The 21,872-nt window shown below is 36.3% G+C and overlaps 1 protein-coding gene across 7 annotated transcripts in view; it reads right to left on the minus strand.

Annotated features, from left to right (window-relative positions):
• Positions 1-21,872, minus strand: part of LOC149779677 (rho GTPase-activating protein 23-like) — a 199,693-nt gene that overhangs the window by 105,574 nt on the left and 72,247 nt on the right. For 5 of the 7 annotated variants that reach the window (XR_016415698.1, XM_089940508.1, XM_089940506.1 and 2 more), the window contains one exon: positions 10,488-10,652. Coding sequence is in view for 4 of the 7 variants with exons in the window: in XM_089940508.1 (XP_089796634.1) it covers positions 10,488-10,652 (165 nt within the window). In the remaining 3 variants the exon portion in view is untranslated. Of the gene's footprint in view, positions 1-1,570; positions 1,724-10,487; positions 10,653-14,736; positions 14,966-21,872 lie in introns of those variants that run through there. The other 2 variants (XM_089940512.1, XM_089940509.1) reach the window with 2 other exon arrangements.

Consider the following 21,872-nt stretch of genomic DNA (forward strand, 5'->3'; position numbering starts at 1 on the left):
AACCCCTGTGATCGATCTCTGGTAGGAAGTATTAATAGACAGCCTATACTTACTATAAATAGACGGGGACTGTTATAAGATATCTTTCACATTAAATGTAGTTTTTTCTAAATGGATTCAGTCTATAATAGGTAATGTTTTTAACTTAACAGCTAAGTGGATAGTCAAATATCAACTTGGTGGATAACAAATGATTTGTTTAAAAGTATTCTAGCACAAAACAGATCCTTATTTCATGTGTTTCATATAATATTAAGAATTTTTTAAGCATTGGAATATAACAATTTGCTGATAGTCTTGTATAGGGTTCAGTATCAGACATGCAAGGGTTTCACTTCACTGGTTGTGTTAGTAATATTTAGGACCTCACTTGTATTGAGAAAGAAAAACAGCAATCTGGAAAGAATACAATTTGACTGACTTGTATCTATTTTCATACAAACTGCATCATCGATATGAGTTCTATTTCTGCACATTTTCAGGGTAGTAAAGAATGGTAAGAGATTAAAACACGGTGGATTCTTTTGCTTCACGTGTGATTTTAAAATATGCCTGCATTTTTTGTGTGTAATGAAATAAAGAAGACAAACTAGGCAAATAATATTGGTTTTCATTCATTACTGTCCATGCAAAATTTGATTACTTTGCTACTTGACTTAAGGGTTAGCTCAATAGCAAATGTGTGGGTTTGTTTTTGAATACTGCATGAATAATTTTTCATATTTTCAATAATTAGTTTTTGTCAGAAAACATGTGGAACATGCATAATCTGTCAAAGTGAAGTGTACAACAATACAAAGATGTATGTGGATTTGACTGTACAACAATACATAGATGTGGATTTGACTGTACAACAATACATAGATGTATGTGGATTTGACTGTACAACAATCCACAGATGTATGTGGATTTGACTGTACAACAATACATAGATGTATGTGGATTTGATTGCACAACAATACATAGATGTATGTGGACTTGACTGTACAACAATACATAGATGTATGTGGATTTGATTGCACAACAATACAAAGATGTATGTGGACTTGACTGTACAACAATACACAGGTGTATGTGGACTTGATTGTACAACAATACATAGATGTATGTTGGACTTGATTAAATTCAGTCAAGTTTCATGATATTCATGAATTGTTTTGAGAGCATCGACATGTGTTTGCTAGCAGTTTGTACCTAGAACCAAAAGGAACCATCAGGTTATTCATGTAACCAGTCTGGCTATTCATGCAACCAGTCTGGCTATTCATGTAACCAGTCTGCACGCAGATAAAACAATCTGATTAAAACAGAGAGAGAGAGAGCGAGCAAAAGAGAGATATCATGAACAAACAATTTATTACAAAACCAAAGAACAAATTTTTCCTGTTATAATTGCTAGAGTTTCTGATAGGCTTCAAGCAAATTTTAAGCTGTGCTTCATTTAAACCTAACCCACGTTATCACAGACTTAAAATCTTCCCCCACTGCAGACTCCCACCCCAAATATGCTGGTATGTAAATAAATATTCGACATACATAAATACTTAACATGGAATGAGCAATCTCTTACCATTTCGAAAATGTGTACAGCTCACTAACAAGGAATTAAATGCTGACTACATATCCAATAATGAGCACTGCTGGTCCATTACAAGAAACCCATTCTGAAACTCGAAACTTGCCACACTCCAAGCTCTGACTGCACATCAGTGATAATGCAAGTGCATCCTGCAATCTCTGCTATCAATACACAGAACACTGCTTCACTTGTGACACCACAATAGCTGGAATGCCAAGATCATTTGTATGGCATCATGCAGTCAGGATCTGACTCTCATGTACATACAGCCAAGGCACATCAGATAAAGCAAATACAGCACTTTTCATAAGATAAGCCCACAGGTGCCAACCAAATAAAGTTGTAAGAATTTGGGATCAGCTTATTGAAACAATGATTATTTAAGTAAAATCTTGTAAATATTTTGCGATGGGCTTATCACCAAGCACAGGCTTTTCATTAACAATGGGCTAATCCTCAAACACAGGCTTATCACCAAGCATGGACTAATCCTCAAACACAGGCTTATCAGCAAGCATAGGCTAATCATCAAACACAGGCATATCACCAAGCATGGTCTAACCATTAATAATGGGCTAATCATCAAACACTGGCGTATCACCAAGCATGGTCTAATCATTAACAATGGGCTAATCATTAAACACGGGCTTATCACCAAGCATGGTCTAATCATTAACAATGGGCTAATCATCAGATACAGGCTTATCACCAAGCATGGTCTAATCATTAACAATGGGCAAATCGTCAAACACAGGCTTATCACCAAACATGGGCTAATTTTAATCATTTATAATGGGCTAATCATCAAACAAATACTAATAATCAAGTGTGGGCTCATAATCAAATATCAAGCTAATAACCAAGTGTGGGCTCATAATCAATTATGGGCTAATCATCATGCATGTGCTAAACATTACACTAGGATTAATCCTCATATATGGGCTTATCATCAATAATGGTTTAATTATAACAAATAGGCTGATCACCAAGCATGGGTTACCTTCAAGCGAGGGCTATTTATATACCACGGGCTAATCTGTTAACTCTGGCACCATGCAGCCTTTTTATAACATGATGAAAATGCTCTATTTAACCAACCATTGCATATGTATATCACTCATCTGTTTCCTTTATACACGTAGAGTAAACCATCCTCTTGTCTCACTGCATATTTTGCAAGTCATGTCTCCCTACAAATACTGTCTGATAAAACGTCACAGCATGTCCCTAAAAATATAATTCTGACTGACCAACCACAATTGGGTTTAGAAAAACGTTAATGTTATTAAAAAAAATTCCATGACAAAAGCAGATTGGGTGGTTGGGTGGAGCTTAATACCATGGAAAGGCTTCCACTGGGAAATGACCCACGGTGTATTTTGCAAAGGTTTCGAGAATGGAGAGCAAAGGGTCTAAAGGAAAAATGCAAGGTCAGAGAACATGAATAGAAAGTTAACAAGTAAATTCAGTAATTTTTTTCTTCTGACAACCATTGTGAAGTAACACAATCACAATCCTCAAGTATAAGACCTATATGACAATGCTGAGCAGACATCAATGGTAACCATAATTAGAACAAGTGCAGAAATGGAGTTATGTTGCTGTTATTGTTGTAGGGCTTTAATGCCACTTTTCAGCACACGATAGGCTATACATGGCAGCCAGTATTAATGGTGGGGGAAGAACCCGGGAAAACCCCTGAAAGAACCACCGACCCACAAGAAGCTACTGGCAAGCTTTCTCACATATCCACGTTGGCCGAATCCAAGACTCGAACCCACGCAGACCGAGGTGAGATGGCAGTGATCTGTAATTGATAGCGCTTTAGACCACTCAGCCACTCAGGGCCCCCGAAATGAAGTTAAAAAAAATATCAGTACCTTGATGGCAAAACATTTATTTTTGAAATCCTTTAAAACCAGACTGTTTTCTGTAACAACTGGTGAAGTTGTAATTAAGTTTAGTTTTTCTTGCCTTTTCTGCAATGGCTGCCACATTCATGAATCGGCATAATTTGTGCAAAAACTGAACAAGCCCTCTTTGCCACAGTGCTTTCTCTCAAAGTTGGTCACATTCTGTTAAATGTCTTTAAAAATTTTTTTATAGAAGAGGTCATTATTAGAATTTTCTCCTTTTGAAAAAAGTTGCTACATTTGATGGCTGATTGGCATCATTTATTTTTACAAATTTCACATTACCCTTTATGCCTGAATGCTTTTTCTCAAATACATTCAAATTCTCTTGAGCAATTTATGAGAAGAAGTCATTTAATGACTACATTATTTGTGTGTGAGGATTTGGATTTTTAATGTAGCTTTAAAAAAAAAATTCAGTCATATCACTACAATGTAAGCAGTGTGACATTTGATAGTGATGTCTAGCACTGGGACATCATGCAGCAGACACGTAGTATCATGTCCAACCAGTCACATTATCCTGACACCAGGCCATCACCAGTTCTAACACTAACTTCTTAATGCCAAGTACAAAGCAAAGCAGCTGATAGTGCCATTTTTTTAAAGTCTTTGGTATGATTTGGCTGGGGGTCGAATCTGCAACTTCCCGCATCTTAGGTGGATGCTCTAACCACTGGGCCATGTGAGGTGTCTATATTATTTGTAATAACGGTGGCCATATTTGAAGGTGAATCTGCCTCAATGGAATAAATTTAAGACTCTCATTCCATGACATTTTGTGCATAATTTAGTCTAACTATGCTGGGCAGTTTTCGGAAGTCATGTAAAGGTTTTCTATTCTTAGTAAATTCAGCAATTACGGATGACAGAATGGCATCCATTTTAAATATTTGAACAGTTCTTGAATGCCAGAATGCTCTTGTAAACTAATGTACAAACTGATCAAGTCCTATTTGAGAAGTTATAAATAACAATTGTGAACTGAGAAAGAATGCAAATGACCAAAAAGAACCAACAAAAAATTACTGGTAAGCTCATTAGACCTTAGGGGACAGCTGCCATGCTTTTAGAACAACACTGCTTCTGCTGGACTGATCGACACATTTCACTTGTGATTATGCCAGCACATCAAAACCACATCATATCTTATGAACTGACCATGTCACCTAAACCCTCTCATATTTTTGTAATAGTGACCATAAATATGGTTGAACCTTGGGCTATTTTTTTTACTTTGGTGAAGCTCAGTTTTACCCATAATATGTATCCTTTACCCATAATATGTATCCTTTACCCATAAATATGTATCCTTTACCCATAAATATGTATCCTTTACTCAAAAACAAGGTTATCAACACTCATTAAAACAAAATCAAAACTGAACCAATTTTGGGGTCACAGCACTGAACAGCCCCATTATATCAGTCTACAGTATCTACTATGTAACATGTGTATGTAACCAATTCATTAATTAGGACTGACAGACAATGATTGCTAAACAGGATACATGTATAATGGTAACTTCTTTGTACTTAAAGCCTGCAACAAAGGATACATATGTTTTTTCTCTTTGTTTCCAAGTATTTTTAAAAAAATCTGCTTCACAAAAAATTATTATTGTCCACACCTAGATGAAAAGATTTGATTTGGTAAGTTAGGTAAGATGAGTAAAGGTTATAGTGTGTGTGTGTGCATGCGTGTGTGTGTGCATGTGTGTTGGATTTTTAATGTAGCTTTTATAAAAAAATTCAGTCATAAAGGTATAGACTGGGTACTGTTGGAGTGAGATCCAGTATGACCAATAACACCAACACATTAGCTTGACCACAGGGTGACCAGGCTTTAAATGCATTATACCCACTCATCTAACTACTGTGATCATTGACAGGTACATACACAGGTAACCTGCTGAGAGTCCCTGATCACAATACATGATGTGAAGGATTCAGGTATAACATAAAAGGTTTTTGACTTAAATGTATTTATTCCTACTTTCAACTACACTGGTCAGAAGGACCTTCTTTGTAGGTGAGAATGTGTATTGCATGGGAAAATGTAGGGCCTTAACAATTACCTAGATAACCATTAACAGTTCAATTATCCATAGTAACCAGTTAGAAAAACAGGTAACCAGTTTACTGAACACACTTTGACAACACAACTATCCCAGTGCCACCAACATACTAAGCTGAAGAAATAAATAAACAAACTGAAAGTGTTAATAAACTTGGTCAGTCCTAGATTTTTCTTGAAAAATAAAAGAAGGTTTAATCTTGATTTGAAACCTTTGAACATATCTGCCTCTGATACACTATGGTGTTCTCCATGTAATGTAATCAAGACATGATATATAATGGTTCCATGACTGTACAAACAATGTCTCAGAAATATCTCACATGTGACAGGATGGAACCTTGCCTCCCGAACACCAGTGTATACTGAGTCACTGATAGTTTTGGTATATTACTAAGTATCTGTCATGTAAATGAATTGAGGAAACTCTTAGGATTTGAGGAACATTTATGGTTTGGACAGAACACAAGCATAGGGTCTTTTGGCATTATCGTAACTGATAATTATCGACTGAACAGTGCACAAGCATGGTGTCTTGTGGGCATAGGGACATAATTATAGACTGAACATAATACAAATATTGGGTCTTTTGGGCATAGGGAGAGACAATTATGGACAGAACAGTGTTCAGTTATATGGCTTTTGGGGCTTTTTCTCGAGTGGTCAATAGCTATATTAAAAAACTTAACACAAAGTTTACCGTGAGTCTGTGGAGCATAAAATATGAATCACAATGCCCTATTCTTGCAATTAGGATATAGTGGACTTCACCAAGTTTGATCATTCTAAATAGGATAGTATAAACACAGCATGCAAAATTCCATATAGTCATGAGCTAAATGCCAAAGCTTTGTGTGAAATGTAGGTCGCAGTGACCATTTGTTGCAGGCATATGATACTATCAGAGATAACACACCCTCATCTAATTTACTGCTTCTAGCACAAGCAGAGCTTGAGAAGTAAACTTAAATATAACAAAATTCAGTGAAGTGTGGAATATGGGTCACAGTGATCTATAATTAAAAAAATGGTGAAGTTCTCATCAAGATGTATTCATGATAACAGGTAATTTAACATTAGGTATATAGGATACAAAAAATAGTCTCTGTGATCATGAGCTAAATGCAAAACTTAATCTAAGTCTGTAATATGTGACTCATATTGACCTTATTTTGTTGCAGGGCATAATGTACTAACATATGTATTTAATGACTAAGGCATAAACAGTATCTGATAAATACACTTAAAACACAAATCTTAGCTGAAGTCAATGAAGCATGGAAAGTTAGGCACTGCCTTTAGCTGAGGAGTGTGTAGTACTGAAGGCACTGCCATTAGCTGAGGAGTGTGTAGTACTGATGGCACTGCCTTTAGCTGAGGAGTGTGTAGTTCTGATGGTACTGCCTTTAGCTGAGGAGTGTGTAGTGCTGAAGGCACTGCCTTTAGCTGAGGAGTGTGTAGTACTGATGGCACTGCCTTTAGCTGAGGAGTGTGTAGTTCTGATGGTACTGCCTTCAGCTGAGGAGTGTGTAGTACTGAAGGCACTGCCTTTAGCTGAGGAGTGTGTAGTACTGAAGACACTGCCTTTAGCTGAGGAGTGTGTAGTACTGAAGGCACTGCCTTTAGCTGAGGAGTATGTAGTACTTAAGGCATGCCTTTAGCTGAGGAGTGTGTAGTACTGAAGGCACTGCCTTCAGCTGAGGAGTGTTTAGTACTGAAGGCACTGCCTTTAGCTGAGGAGTGTGTAGTACTGATCAAGAATGGTAACTGAAAGACAACAAAATATGGTTTACAAAGTGCAAAGCTCTGATACACAGAGGTAGCCTAGTAACTAAAATACAAGCTTGCAAAACAAAGGTTAAATCAGTCACTCTGTCTGCACTACAGTTGATGGGGAATAAAGTTTTAGTTAATTCAACATCTTAATAATAAAGATATCAACAAGACTTAAGCCAATATGTTTTGAGTGAATGTCATCTCTAATTTATATTATCTAGGCATAAGGTAAAGATCTACATGAGAATATTTATTTACCAATGCCTGTCATAACAACATCTATTTGGGAGTATCTGTTTGACAGTGCCAGTCATAAAAACATCTATTTGGGAGTATCCGTTTGCTAGTGTCAATCATTACATGCCCCTTATCTCCAGAACTGCAGTGATGAGATGAAGATTTCCAGAAAGAAAGAATTAACTAATATTTTACCAAGAAGTTTCAACAGGGAACACCCAGGAACTAGCGTTCTACAGACACTTTTGACTGGGCACTAAACAGATACATCAACCAATCATACGTCCCCAACCCAGATGCTCTAGACTGCTTTGCATGGAGTACAGAAGCTCCAAAATGCTCTGCATGGAGTCTAGAAGCTCTAGAATGCTACACATGGAGTACAGAAGCTCAAGAATGCTTTGCATGGAGTACAGAAGAAGCTCCAGAATACTTTGCATGGAGACAAAAGCTCCAGAATGCTATGCATAGATCCCAAAAAGCTTACAGAATGCTATGCATGAAGCCCAGAAAGCTTCCACAATGCTATGCATGGAGCCCAAAAAGCTTCCTGAACATTATGCATGGAGTACAGAAGCTCCAGAATGCTCTGAATGGAGTACAGAAGCTCTAAAATGATTTGCATGGAGTACAAAAGCTCTCAAATGCTATGCATGGAGTACAGAAGCTCCAGAATGTTCTGCATGGAGTACTGAAGCTCTAGAATGCTATGCATGGAGTACAGAAGCTCCAGAATGCTCTGTATGGAGTACAGAAGCTCTAGAATGTGTTTCGTAGAGTACAGAAGCTCCCAAATGCTTTGCATGGAGTACAGAAGCTTCAGAATGCTATGCATGGAGCCCAGAAAGCTTCCAGAATGCTATGCATAGAGCCCAGAAAGCTTCCAGAATACTATGCATGGATCACAGCAGTTTCCAGAATGCTATGCATAGAGCCTAGAAAGCCTCAAGAATACTATGCATGGATCACAGTGGTTTCCAGAATGCTATGCATGGATCACAGTGGTTTCCAGAATGCTATGCATGGATCACAGTGGTTTCCAGAATGTATGGTCCTGGCTACTACATGACATCCTTTGTTTCCATACATTTTATTACAAAATAAAACCAACTAGAAATGTGTTCATGGTACACAAATTCCCCACCATGTTTTAAATGAACACAAACCTTCATCAATGTGCTATGGACAATAAACATATGGACATAAAAAGATTACACTTTCTGCCCCTAACACATTTTTAATGGGCATAAAAATATTTCACAAAGGAGAACAACTATAAGTGATCTCATGGCAGTAGTACAGTTCTGTGACAGTACAAGAGTTGAAAAATCTCTAAACATCCACTCACCCAGTCTGGTAAATATTTAAACTTTTATTTCTCACCTGAAATAAACTCTTACTTAGCCAGTTAAAGAAATAGAAACGTTGATGATATTATTGACCTAAATTTGATCATGTGAAACATTTCATCTTACAAAATTTATACTGTGACCCTTCCAGCCATTGTAAGTACATGTAATTGCAAACTGTGACCAGTCTGCTCTTCTCTTTGGTAAGCATTTACTTGTATTGAAAAAAGTGAAGCACTTGAACAAACTAGATCAAAACAAATGAAACAAACTTATACTGGAAAATAAAGACATTCAGTGAACAAAGAAAGCAACATTCTTGACATAACAGCCTTTTTATTATTGAAAAACACTTGTCTGAATCAGCACTCACCTGATCTGTCAAATCTGTGAAAAATTCATTTAACTGAGAAATTTTAATGCAACCTTTCGAATTAGTTGAGTGCAGTTTTATCCCCTACAGTAGTACTAAATTCTTTCTAACATTGTACCACAATCCTGAAGTACTGTAAAATGCCAAGCTACAACAGTTCTGATATTACCTTGATAGCACAGTAAGTAACATGCACACCAAACACCTCTGTGGTCCCACATTAGTTTGTGTGTGTGATTTTGATTTTTAAGGTAGCTTTAACAATTTTTCAGTCTTATCTCTATGATGTCTGCAGCGTGGCAGTTTATAGTGATGTCTAGCACTGGGGCATCAAGCTGCAGACATGTAACATGATATCTCACCCAGTCACATTATCCTGACACCAGGCCGACCAGTCCCAACACTAACTTCTTAATGCTGAGCACCAAGCGAGATTGCTGTTAGTACCATTTTTGTTAAGTCTTAATGGTATGACAGGGCTGGGGAGCAAACCCACAATCTTGGTCCCACATTAGATCTCCAGTTCTGGCATAGTGGTAACACACCTACTAAGCACTTCTGCTGAGGTGGTGAAGTAGCTGCTCAATTAATATCAACAGTTTCATCTGGATTCTCTGCTCTGCCTGCAACAGTACATGCTACAAGTTCCACGAACTTGTACAAATGTAAAATAAATAAAGTTAATATCATAAAACCTGAAAAGTAGATCACTCCATCCAGTTTGGGAATGCAACACATTTCTTTCCCAAAATGCAAGTTTAGTCTCAGGTGGTAACACACCTACTAAGCACTTCTGCTGAGGTGGTGAAGTAGCTGCTCAATTAATATCAACAGTTTCATCTGGATTCTCTGCTCTGCCTGCAACAGTACATGCTACAAGTTCCACGAACTTGTACAAATGTAAAATAAATAAAGTTAATATCATAAAACCTGAAAAGTAGATCACTCCATCCAGTTTGGGAATGCAACACATTTCTTTCCCAAAATGCAAGTTTAGTCTCAGGTGGTATTCTAAAGCACAGTTGTACAGCCTGGATAGTGATGATGGATGGACAGACAGACAGACAAACAGATGCAGTGAACTTTGTGTATTGTCTTTGACTCGCAATTAAGATGCACAATATTAGGCTCTATATAATTCACCATAGAGATGCAAATACCAACATCTTATAACGACTACAAACCTTAGCGCTCCTGTGATCTTGTGAAGACTCTGGAGGGTACACAATGAAATGCCTCAGTGTAAATCCATAACCTAAATATTCATCCCGTTTTATGTTCACTTTCCGCAATCCTGAAGTAGCTGTTGATCTTTGGCCTTGACCTTGACCTTGATGGCCTCGATCAAGCTGGAAAAAAAAAGAAAGATAAAATAATTTGGAATAAATATTTCCAACAATGGATTAGGTTTTATAATGTTTGTTACTGGGCCAGACAAAATATGAAAATCGCAGTTCAAGATTTCTCTCTGAAGTACATTTGGTGTTAGCCATTGCATGTCTTTGAAGTACGTCCTGTTGTATTATCGATCGCATCATCATGTGGGAAAATGTAGCATTACAAAAGGATATCAAGAAGATCTATTCAACATAGACACATTTTGCAAACTGAAAAGGACGTACAGGAAATCAAACAATGGCAACCTGAATTTGGCATGGCGTACTTATCCATGGCTTGTCCATTTGGCAAATAAAATTATGTATGTTTCTGGTCAACTGACCATCCCAGATATTTAAAAACAAAATGTCCAATATTAATTTGTGCATCTAATTGAGCCGGTTTAGCCCCGTGATTGATGTGCTTAGTACATTATATATACTATCCCAAGGCTGCTAATAGTTGTAATTTTAGGCTCCGTTTACTGAGAAAAGACATACCCCATGGAATAACCCCATGGCCCGAACAGGTTTGGGAACCACTGGTCTAGTACATGGTGAGAGAAAGAAGGGTTCAGAGACGCAAGTAAAAACTGGTTTCAGGTTGAATTCATACAGCTTTAAAACTGACCCTTTACAATATAGGTTATTAATTACATGTATGCAAATTCAAACATGTATGCTGCTGATGAAGTAAGCAATATGGCCTGCCAAGTGACATGCTGTTGATGAAGTAAGCAATATGGCCTGCCAAGTGACATGCTACTGATGAAGTAAGCAATATGGCCTGCCAAGTGAAATGCTGTTGATGAAGTAAGCAATATGGCCTGCCAAATGACATGCTGTTGATGAAGTAAGCAATATGGCCTGCCAAGTGACAGGTATGCTGTTGATGAAGTAAGCAATACGGCCTGCCAAGTAACATGCTACTGATGAAGTAAGCAATATGGCCTGCCAAGTGAAATGCTGCTGATGAAGTAAGCAATATGGCCTGCCAAGTGACATGCTGTTGATGAAGTAAGCAATATGGCCTGCCAAGTGACAGGTATGCTGTTGATGAAGTAACCAAAATGGCCTGCCAAGTGACAGGTATGCTGTTGATGAAGTAAGCAATATGGCCTGCCAAAAGACAGGTATGCTGTTGATGAAGTAAGCAATATGGCCTACCAAGTGACATGCTGGATCTTATGAGTGGCTTAAAGAATTCTTCAAGATTAACTTGGTTCTTTAAATTCCAGACATCACCAGGAATCATTGAATTCATTAAAATATTCCAGACATCACCAGGAATCATAAAATTCATCACAAATTCCAGAAATAACCAGGAATTCAAAAAATTCAATACAAATTCAAGATAAAACCTGGAACCATGAAGTTTATTGCTAACATATCACCAGAAATCCCTGAAAGAAATTACAAATTCCACAAATCACCAGGAATTCATGAACTTCATTACAAACATCACCAAAAATCCATGAAATTCATTACAAATTCCAGAAATCACCAGGAATCCATGTAATTCATTGCAAATACCAGAAATCACAAGAAATCCATAAAATTCATTACAAATTCCAGAAATAACCACAAAAAATATTTCTCACATCAACAGCAATCCATGATATTCATTACAAATTCAAGAAATAACCAGGAATCCATGAAATTCATTAGAAACATCAACTAAAATCCATGAAAATCATTAAAAATTTCATAAATCACCAGGAATCCATAAAAATCTTTACAAATTCCAGAAATCACCAGGAATCTGTGAAATTCGTTACAAATGACAAAAATCACCAGGAATCCATGAAATTCACTATAAACATCACCAAAAATCTATGAAAATCATTATAAATTCCAGAAATCACCAGGAATCATGAAATTCACTACAAATTCCTTAAAAATGTCCAATGTCTCAGTAGTATGTAATAATAATAGCTTAAGAGTACAAAATCAATTTTATCATCTGCACTCTTTATCTATTTTATCATCTGCACTCTTTATAACATTATTTTAAAATATCACTTCTGCAATTGAAATATCAATCACTTCATCCACATACATTTTATATGGAAGTCTTTCTCCTCAGAATGATTGTAACTCTGTGACCACTAAATCTAAAAAACCTGAACTACTGTTATCTTACAGGTATCTAAATGTCACTACCTGTAAGTGCCAGTTAGCATACAATGAAGAAACCCACTAAGGGATAGTGTTACATTGCTTTGAAGATTTTCCAAAGATCACTGATCATTAAACAGTTGGCTGTTTTGAAGTGACAATAGAGCAATCTGTAAGTTAATTGACTAGTGGGGAGGGACCTGAAGTCTGGCCTTTATTCAAATCTCTAGTATGACCAGTCACATGAGAAACGAAATAAATAGGTATTGCCAGAATAGGGTAAAGGTAAATAGCCTGAAATGAATGAAGAGACAGCAAAAGTCTCCTGCAAGGTACATTATATATCTACCCTGAATGTTTAACAGTCCTCTACACCAGCATTAATAGGGCATGGTTAATTGTGGGTATCATTGACCAATGGTATGCATTCTTGAACTATGACCTCTGACCCCAGAAATTATAGTGTCTTTATTACCCAACATGCAGGCAACCCACAAAGTTGGTCAAGAAATTAATTCTAGAACAAATTCTGCAAAACCCTGTTTTTAAACCATGACTCTTAAGTTATGATTTTTGGATCCCTAAATTGTAAGGCATCTTCCATACCATATAGCCATTTTGGTCAAGGTACAGTATAAGACAGTTCTTTTCAATTATCACCCTTTGAATCGATTGAGTCTACTTGGAGCACCACTGCTGCCTCCTCCATTACATTACTGCAAGATGCCATAAACAAACTGAAACTTACAATAAAAAGTGCAATGCTGAAGTGAGATGTTTAATGCCTCATGTATTTTGCAACATAAATGAATAGAATGATGACACAAGAGTGACAAAATGTCATGTACGACGACATTTACAACTATTTAATCTCATCAAAAGCAGTAGATAGAAAATAACTGAAGAAGTTTAAAAGCTTACAAAGTTATATCTACTTCCAGAGTGGACATATGGATACAATTTTGCACAAGACATCAAACTTGGAGAATAAGATTATCATGAAAGGAAAAATACGCTCATCACAGTAATGAATACGGAATTACCAGTGTATTTACTGACATGCATGTGGTATTGCCAGTGTATTCACTGACATGAATGTGGAATTTCCAGTGTATTCACTGTCATGCATATGGTATTATCAGTGTATTGACTGACATGCATGTGGTATTGCCAGTGTATTCACTGACATGAATATGGAATTACCAGTGTATTGACTGACATGCATGTGGTATTGCCAGTGTATTCACTGACATGAATATGTTATTACCAGTTTATTCACTGACATGAATGTGGAATTTCCAGTGTATTCACTGTCATGCATATGGTATTATCAGTGTATTGACTGACATACATAATGTATTACCAGTTTATTCACTGACAAGCAGTATATTACCAGTGTATTCACAGACATGCATAGTGTATTACTAGTTTATTCACTGACATGCATATGGAATGAATTACTTAAAATTTAGTTTAGCTTCTTTTTTTAATTTGTTTTTTTTCTTCTCAGCTTTCAGTGGTTGATAATTATGGACTGTTACACATCCTTTAGCAAAGACATCAGATTGCATTTTGTATTTGTTCTATCGTACAGAAAGTATAAAGGTCACATGACTGATCATTTAGAGGATTACATGGTTAGCAGAATACCACAGATTTAGCTCTGAACAGGAAAATATTTACTTTACATAAAAAAACAAAGACTTCCAGTTCACATAATTGATGCAAATGTTACCATACTTAAAATGTTTAATAAACTGATATTACAAGGGTTTTAAAATTTGTATTTTATTTTTATTTATTTCACTCTATCCTTCACATCTCCCAAATATTTTACTGCCCGTTCAATTATACAGCATTATTCTCAAGGTCCTTGGTCAATGACAAAATGGGGAACAAATCAATCTTCACACACTGAGGAACCCAAATCACTGCATACCTGTGTTATCCAGCACGGTAGTGTGTTCCAGTGGAATCCTGTCCATAAAAGAATTGTCAGGCATTAAATCAGCACATATCCAAAGGCAAATTTGAGGTCCCATTATATGCCTGATCTATCTGAACATTTTGTAGTGATCAACAGTCACAGATTATACCCCATACCTGGCTGGGTCACCCAATGTCAATCACAACAAATTAGAACTGTTTGTTCCCCATAAAACCACAAACATTTTAACCATCTTGTGACCATAATAATCATGAATTTCTGCCTAACTATGCTTGTACCTGCCAGTTTACTGACAGGATCTAAGGTAGTGTGTTTTCTGTGCACACAGGTAAAACATTTATACCATGGAGTTTTCCTTTGATGTTTAGGGTCATAGGTGTCTGTTCAAATTTCACATGGGCCTACTGCTCACCTAAATAGTGCTTGGGAACATTACCTTTAATTGTAAAAGCTTGTATTCATGCAAGTTTAACTAATTTGTACACCTAAACTAGATCAGGAGTAGTAACCGGTTAAACATGCAATGTTAAGTGTAGTCTGATGGATTGGATACCATGTGGATCACTGTGTATATACTCATTTATAATACTTGCAATCCATTCATAATGCGCTTCAGTATATATATATATATATATATATATATATATATATATATATATATATATATATATATATTTGTTTCTACTGATCACTCCTACTAACAGGACTCACTTTATCCTGGAGTATATGCAGTACTGGTGTATTGAAATTTTGAAAGTATGTGTGTGTGTGTGTGATTAGGATTTTAAACGTAGCTTTAACAATTTTTCAGTCATATCGCGACGGTGTCTGCAATGTGGCAGTTTATAGTCACGTCTAGCACTGGGGCATCATGTCACAGACATGTAGCATGATGTCCCACCCAGTCACATTATCCTGACACCAGACTGACCAGTCCTAACACTAACCTCTTAATGCTGAGCACCAAGCGAGGCAGCTGTTAGTACCATTTTTGTAAATCTTTGGTATGACTCGGCCAGGGATCAAATCCACAACCTCCAGCATCCAAAGCAGACACTCTAACCACTAGGCCACCGGAGCAGTAATTTTTAAAGTAAAGGTTTCTATTCTAATTTTGCTTAAAGTCACAGATATTTCACCAGAACTTAGACCTCATTTGCATACTCTATTGCCCTGAGCATCTTACATATCTCCATATGCATCTGTGGATCTGTATAGGTCACAGTGACCTATATCCATATACATCCATGGATCTGTTTAGGTCAGTGACCTATATCCATATGCATCCATAGGTCTGTTTAGGTCACAGTGCTAAGGCCATTTGCTTTCCATGTTTCTAAATGTTCAATTATGAAGCTAAAGTCAATGGAGAAGTTATTTGTTATAGTATATTTTGTATCATTTATTTCTTCCCAAACAAAGTATAAATTTAAATGATCACTGTAGTTTTCAAAGTCAGACACAGTATAGCCATTCAATTTTTTTAAAAACAGATTCTTAAAACAAACCATGTTCAAGAGAAGATGATATTTCTTAAGCATGAAACCTTATTTAAAGTCATTAAAAAATAAATTTTAAAAATAAACAATAACAGCTAAATGTTTATGAATTATTTTCTGATGCAACCAAAACAAAGTGGCAATACTGAATCATGCATGTTTAATAAATACAGAACAGACACATTAAATCAGGCATGCCAAATAAATACAGAAGAGATGTGTATTAAAATATTAACAATCATGCACCCAAGACGAGATAAAGAACTATTATTGGCCTAACTCAGCTGCATACTTTCATTGACAAAAAGTTTGATTTTTCTTGTTTTCAAGTAAAACATCATGTATACACTCAATTTAAAACCTATGTATAAAACAGGTTAAAAATCACCAATCAATTAATACCATGCAAGTATAAAAATTAATTTAATAATTATGATGCCAATAAATCAAGATGCCAAAAAAATATTAAAACAAAATAAAACAGAAAGGAGATAAAATACTAAAACAGCATAAGGAAGCAAATTTAAAACCAAATACTAAAAAATTATTGACTCTAAGGGAAAGCCTGTGTTATACCACATTCTAAATTTCTTTTGTAAAATAACCCATTCACATCAGAATGTGCATCCCAACTAATACAGCTTTACATGCTTCCTTTGATCCTGTCCTGGAAAATATACATTAGCCCCTCATTATAAACCCACCCATTGGAGTATACCTTTGTATAGTGAGATCACATTACAATGAAGCATATACTATTCTCTCATTATAATACTGTCCATGAGAATTATGGAGTACACTGCCTTATAGTGAGACCATGTTACAATGAAAATCATGATACAGTACTCCTCATTATATTACTGTCCATGGGAACCATGGAGTATACTGCTTTATAGTGAAACCATGTTAAAATGAAAGTCATGATACAGTACTCCCTCAATATAATACTGTCCATGGGAACCATGGAGTATATTGCCTTATAGTGAGACCATCTTACAATGAAAATTATGATACAGTACTTCCTCATTATAATGCTGTACATGGAAGCCATGGAGTGTACTGTCTTATAGTGAGATCACCTTACAATGACGAGTATAATACAGTACTCCCTCATTATAATGCTGTCCATGGGAACTCTGGAGTATACTACCTTTTAGTGAAGCCACCTTACAATGAAGTGTATGATATAATACTCCCTCATTATATTGCTGTCATTGGGCACCAGAGTACAGATATATCACTTTACAGTGAAAAGACCCTTTACTGAATTACAATGATGTGCATGGAAGCCATACAGTATACTGTATTATAGTGAGATCACCTTATAATGATGTACATGTACTCCCTCATTATAACTGACAATGGAAGGCATTGAGTATATTTATGACGAAGGACATTAAACAGAGTTTCTCTGCATTTTAATGAAATGGGATCCATGGCTTTGCTTGCCTTGTACAAATGAATGGTGTTATAATGAGGACCATTACAATGAGGGAACACTGTATATTACCAAGGTTTATACAGTACAACCTTTCATGTCATCTATCAATGAAGCTGTTGACATACTCAATACAGGTTACTAAACAGCACACAGGAATGTCATTCTCCATTGTTATATTGCCTACCATATGAAGGTTACAACAGTTAGTGAATGTTGCAACCACACAATGACATAGTTCAAATTCTCGAACTTGTGAATCATGGAGAATAGTAGTGTTTTGTTCAGTTTGCTTTCTGCATCTCATGGCAATACAATTACTTTATCAGGTGTCATGGTGATTGGAGTAAAGTGCCTTGCCTATGGACAAAATATGTTTCTGCTACAATTCAAACCTGTACCCTTCTGGCCATGATTTTATCATGTGAACCACAGTCATGGTGTCATTGTGTCTCCCTGTGTGTGTGTGTATGCACATGCATGTGTGTGTTGGTTGGTTGGTTGGTTGGGTGTAACAGCATGCAAATACAATCATGGCTATCAAAATTTAAAATCCTTGAAATAAGTACAATCAAAATTTGCAGAAAATATATTCCTTTAAAAAGTGCAAGAATTTCTCTGTGGACATTTGCAGAGTATACAGTGCAGGTATCTTTGGCTGCTTTATCTTCCCTTTCATTACCCAAAATGCCAAAGTGACAAGGCAGCCAACAGTATAGAATCCTTCTTTGAGACTTTAGTTCGTATTCATGTTTCTTCAAGATCTGGGACAATACTGGTTTGTCAAATAAAGTTCTGCTTTACTTTCAATGCAGAATGGGGATCCTAGAAGATGATGAAATCTGTTGCTTGAGAGACTTCTAAGTTTAACAGAGATATCAATATGACAAAAATAATTATGAAAAAGATGAAGAAAATGGAAATAAATTTCAAATTAGAGGAATGATGAACAATTTACTAAAGTAAATATTCACCAGTCTGCCCTGCTACCCATCCCTAACCTCTCCTGGGGATGAGCTTAAGTCAGCAAGTGTAGACCTTAGACTAAGATTTATCCAATAAAAGAATTCAACCAAATGATCACAATTTACACCCTTCAAATGTACAAATTTTTCATACAAGATATCCAGGACTTAATTAATTCAAAGCAAAACATTGTCGTGCAGATGCCATGCTAACTTGGCTTTTTACAATTCTAATCAATATACATGCTTATTTTAGTAAAAGAAATAGACATCAGCACATCCTGTGCTTAGGTCCCAGAGTAATGTATCTATCTATTTTTGTGTGAGTGGCCCACATTAACAATCCAGAACTGTAAGGTACATATTCCTTGAAAGAGAACTTGGATAATTCAGCTGTTTGTGTCATCCTCTTTTCTTGTCACACACCTAGTTGTCTATCTGGCACAATAATATGAGGGCCCCGAGTGGCCGAGTGGTCTAAAGCGTTCTCCGTTACGGATCACTGCCATCTCACCTCTGTCTGCGCCGGTTCGAGTCTCAGATTCAGCCAATGTAGGTATGTGAGAAAGCATGCCAGTAGCTTCTCGTGGGTCGGTGGTTCTTTCTGGGGTTTTCCCGGGTTCTTCCTCCACCATTAATACTGGCCGCCATATATAGCCTATTGTGTGCTGAAAAATGGCGTTAAACCCCACAACAACAACAACAACAACAACAATAATATGATAAATGTTGTTTATAGATCAATGAACTGTGAATATTCAAAAGAAAGAAAGAAAAGGAATATTATTTGTGTCTTTTTGCAATGATTATGGCTTGACAGCCAGTAGCAAGGTATCTGTAATATTTTGCTAGTTATACAAATCTGTTATGCCTGTAGAGTGCGAGCTGGGGAGGAAGTTTCTTGTTAGTGATATCTTGGAAGTGTGTTTAAATTTTTACTTCAAAATATGAACTACACTAGTGGACACTTAAGATAGCAGGTTTGTTGCTAATTAAAAGTATTCCATCAAAATAATAGTAGTAATGAAATTTAAAAAAAAATTAAATTCCTACATGATGCAAACAAGATAGTGATCACGATACAACATAGCTGTTGCCATCCACCTCTAGTACAGATGGAGAAATGGTCAGGGCCAAATCAATATGCCCCTGCTGCATAGGGGCCATCCATTTATAAAGTACGCAAAATTATGGCAATGCTTGACCCTTCCCTGTACACATGCATACTTTTTTACCACCACTCCCACCTGAATGGCCAAATTTAATCCATGCAGAAACGATCAAGAATTAACAATATTAACTTGTTTAATAAAACAGTCTCCTGACGCTGAATGTCTGGCTGCATCAAAGAATTAAGCTGTGTAGCTTTAAAAAGTTTGTCTAGTGTCTGCTAAAATTCAAACGCTGACAGTCAAACAGGTTACGTATTTGATAAATTATTATCCAAGTTTCACACACACACCCATTTCCTATGCACATGTACATTATCAGTAGACCCTCCCCCCATACGCAAGCTTATGCATTTGGGTTAACCCCCTCCATGCGTATATACTAAATGGACGGCCCCATACAGTCTGAAGAACTTATCACCAACATACATTATCATATGAGCAGCGCATCAACTTACCCAAGGCTCGTTAAAAATCCAACGTTTCCAATTCAAATGTGTCAGGGCCATTTCTACAATATGACTGATACATCAGGTGTTGTGAATATTTCATACAGCCTATACAGCCAACAAATTATTATAGCATAATTTAGGGTAGCTAGATTCCCTCTGGCCTTCTGATGATCAGCTGCTAAAGGTCATGCAAGTTATGATCATTTCAAGCATTTATAATCATCCCCACAAGCAATGTTCCAAGAGTTTGCATAATTTCACAGGGCAGAAATTCCAACTCCGACATGCACTGTGAATACACACAAGTTTATTCTAAGCTTGTAACAAGTGACTGGTCATAGTGTCATCTGTGATTGATATGTTGACATACAGTAGGTACAAAAATGGCATAATATGTTACCATTGGGATCATACGGTTCAAAGATCTTGGGATACATTTATTTTAACCCAAATTCTGGCAACCATGGTATCACCTGCCCTATGATGCTGAATTGGAATAAATGTGATGCTTAACAACTTTGACTGATCTCAGATGTAATTTAAACCTATGTTCATTTCTGTTTTCATAAACCAGTAAAAATTTTGACAGGCTAGAGAAATGACCAAGAAACCAGCCTATGAAGGGAAAGACTAAATCTATTTACACTTCATCACAAAATTGACACTGTATCTAAGTACCTATGTATCACCAATTCGATGTAAGTCAACAATGTTAAGGTTAACCAGAAACAAGCCAAATCTGACTCAAGTGCATCACTTGGGTTAAAAACAGATGCACCTTTTAGATTCAAGGCCAAAATAATAACATGGAAAAAAGCAAGAGCAGCGATAGCAACCAGTCAATCAAAACATAGCAGACAACCAAACAAAAAAATAAATAAATAAATAAATAATAAAAAATAAAAAATAAAAATAAATAAATAATACAGGCCACCTCAATGTCATACAAAATGGTGAATAACTGAGGAGAAAAATCATAATTCGCATCTTTGTTGCACTGTCAATGCTGTCTAATAATTTCAAGTCTAACAAATGCTCCAAAATTACAAACGAACACATTTTCAAATGGAAACAATACCTGAAAGGCAGGACAACTGTTCTCCACAGCACACATACGTAAAAGCATGCATACATGCATGGACAAAACCCAGAATAAGGAATTCTGCAGTATCCACCCATTATACTCGTTTCAAAGAATGTAATATCTACCGTACCAGTAATTGATCTTAAAGCACAATATTCCTTTGTTCAATTGCAGGTAAATGCATACAGGAAGGAAACACCTGGATTTATCCCTGTGCATATGGTATTGTCGTATAGCACATTAGAGTACTGGTACATTACAGGTTTTACGGGTCAAATTAAAATTCATATAAATATTAAAACTGAAATCTTGGGTACTGGTGTGACCTTAGGAAAGGCATTAAGCTTTCATTTTCTGGGCATGACATCACCAATAAATCATTAAAAGTGCCATTAAAAGCAACAAACATAAATAAATTGTAAGCAGGGTGCATTAGGTTGGGACCCATCATCCAGCTTTATCAGGGTATATACTGTTCAATCATTGATTTTCACATAAACATGCATTTATGGCGGTTTAA

This window comes from Sinohyriopsis cumingii, chromosome 17, assembly GCF_028554795.1.
Source record: "Sinohyriopsis cumingii isolate HCF-2022 chromosome 17, ASM2855479v2, whole genome shotgun sequence".
In the NCBI taxonomy this organism is placed as follows: domain Eukaryota; kingdom Metazoa; phylum Mollusca; class Bivalvia; order Unionida; family Unionidae; genus Sinohyriopsis; species Sinohyriopsis cumingii.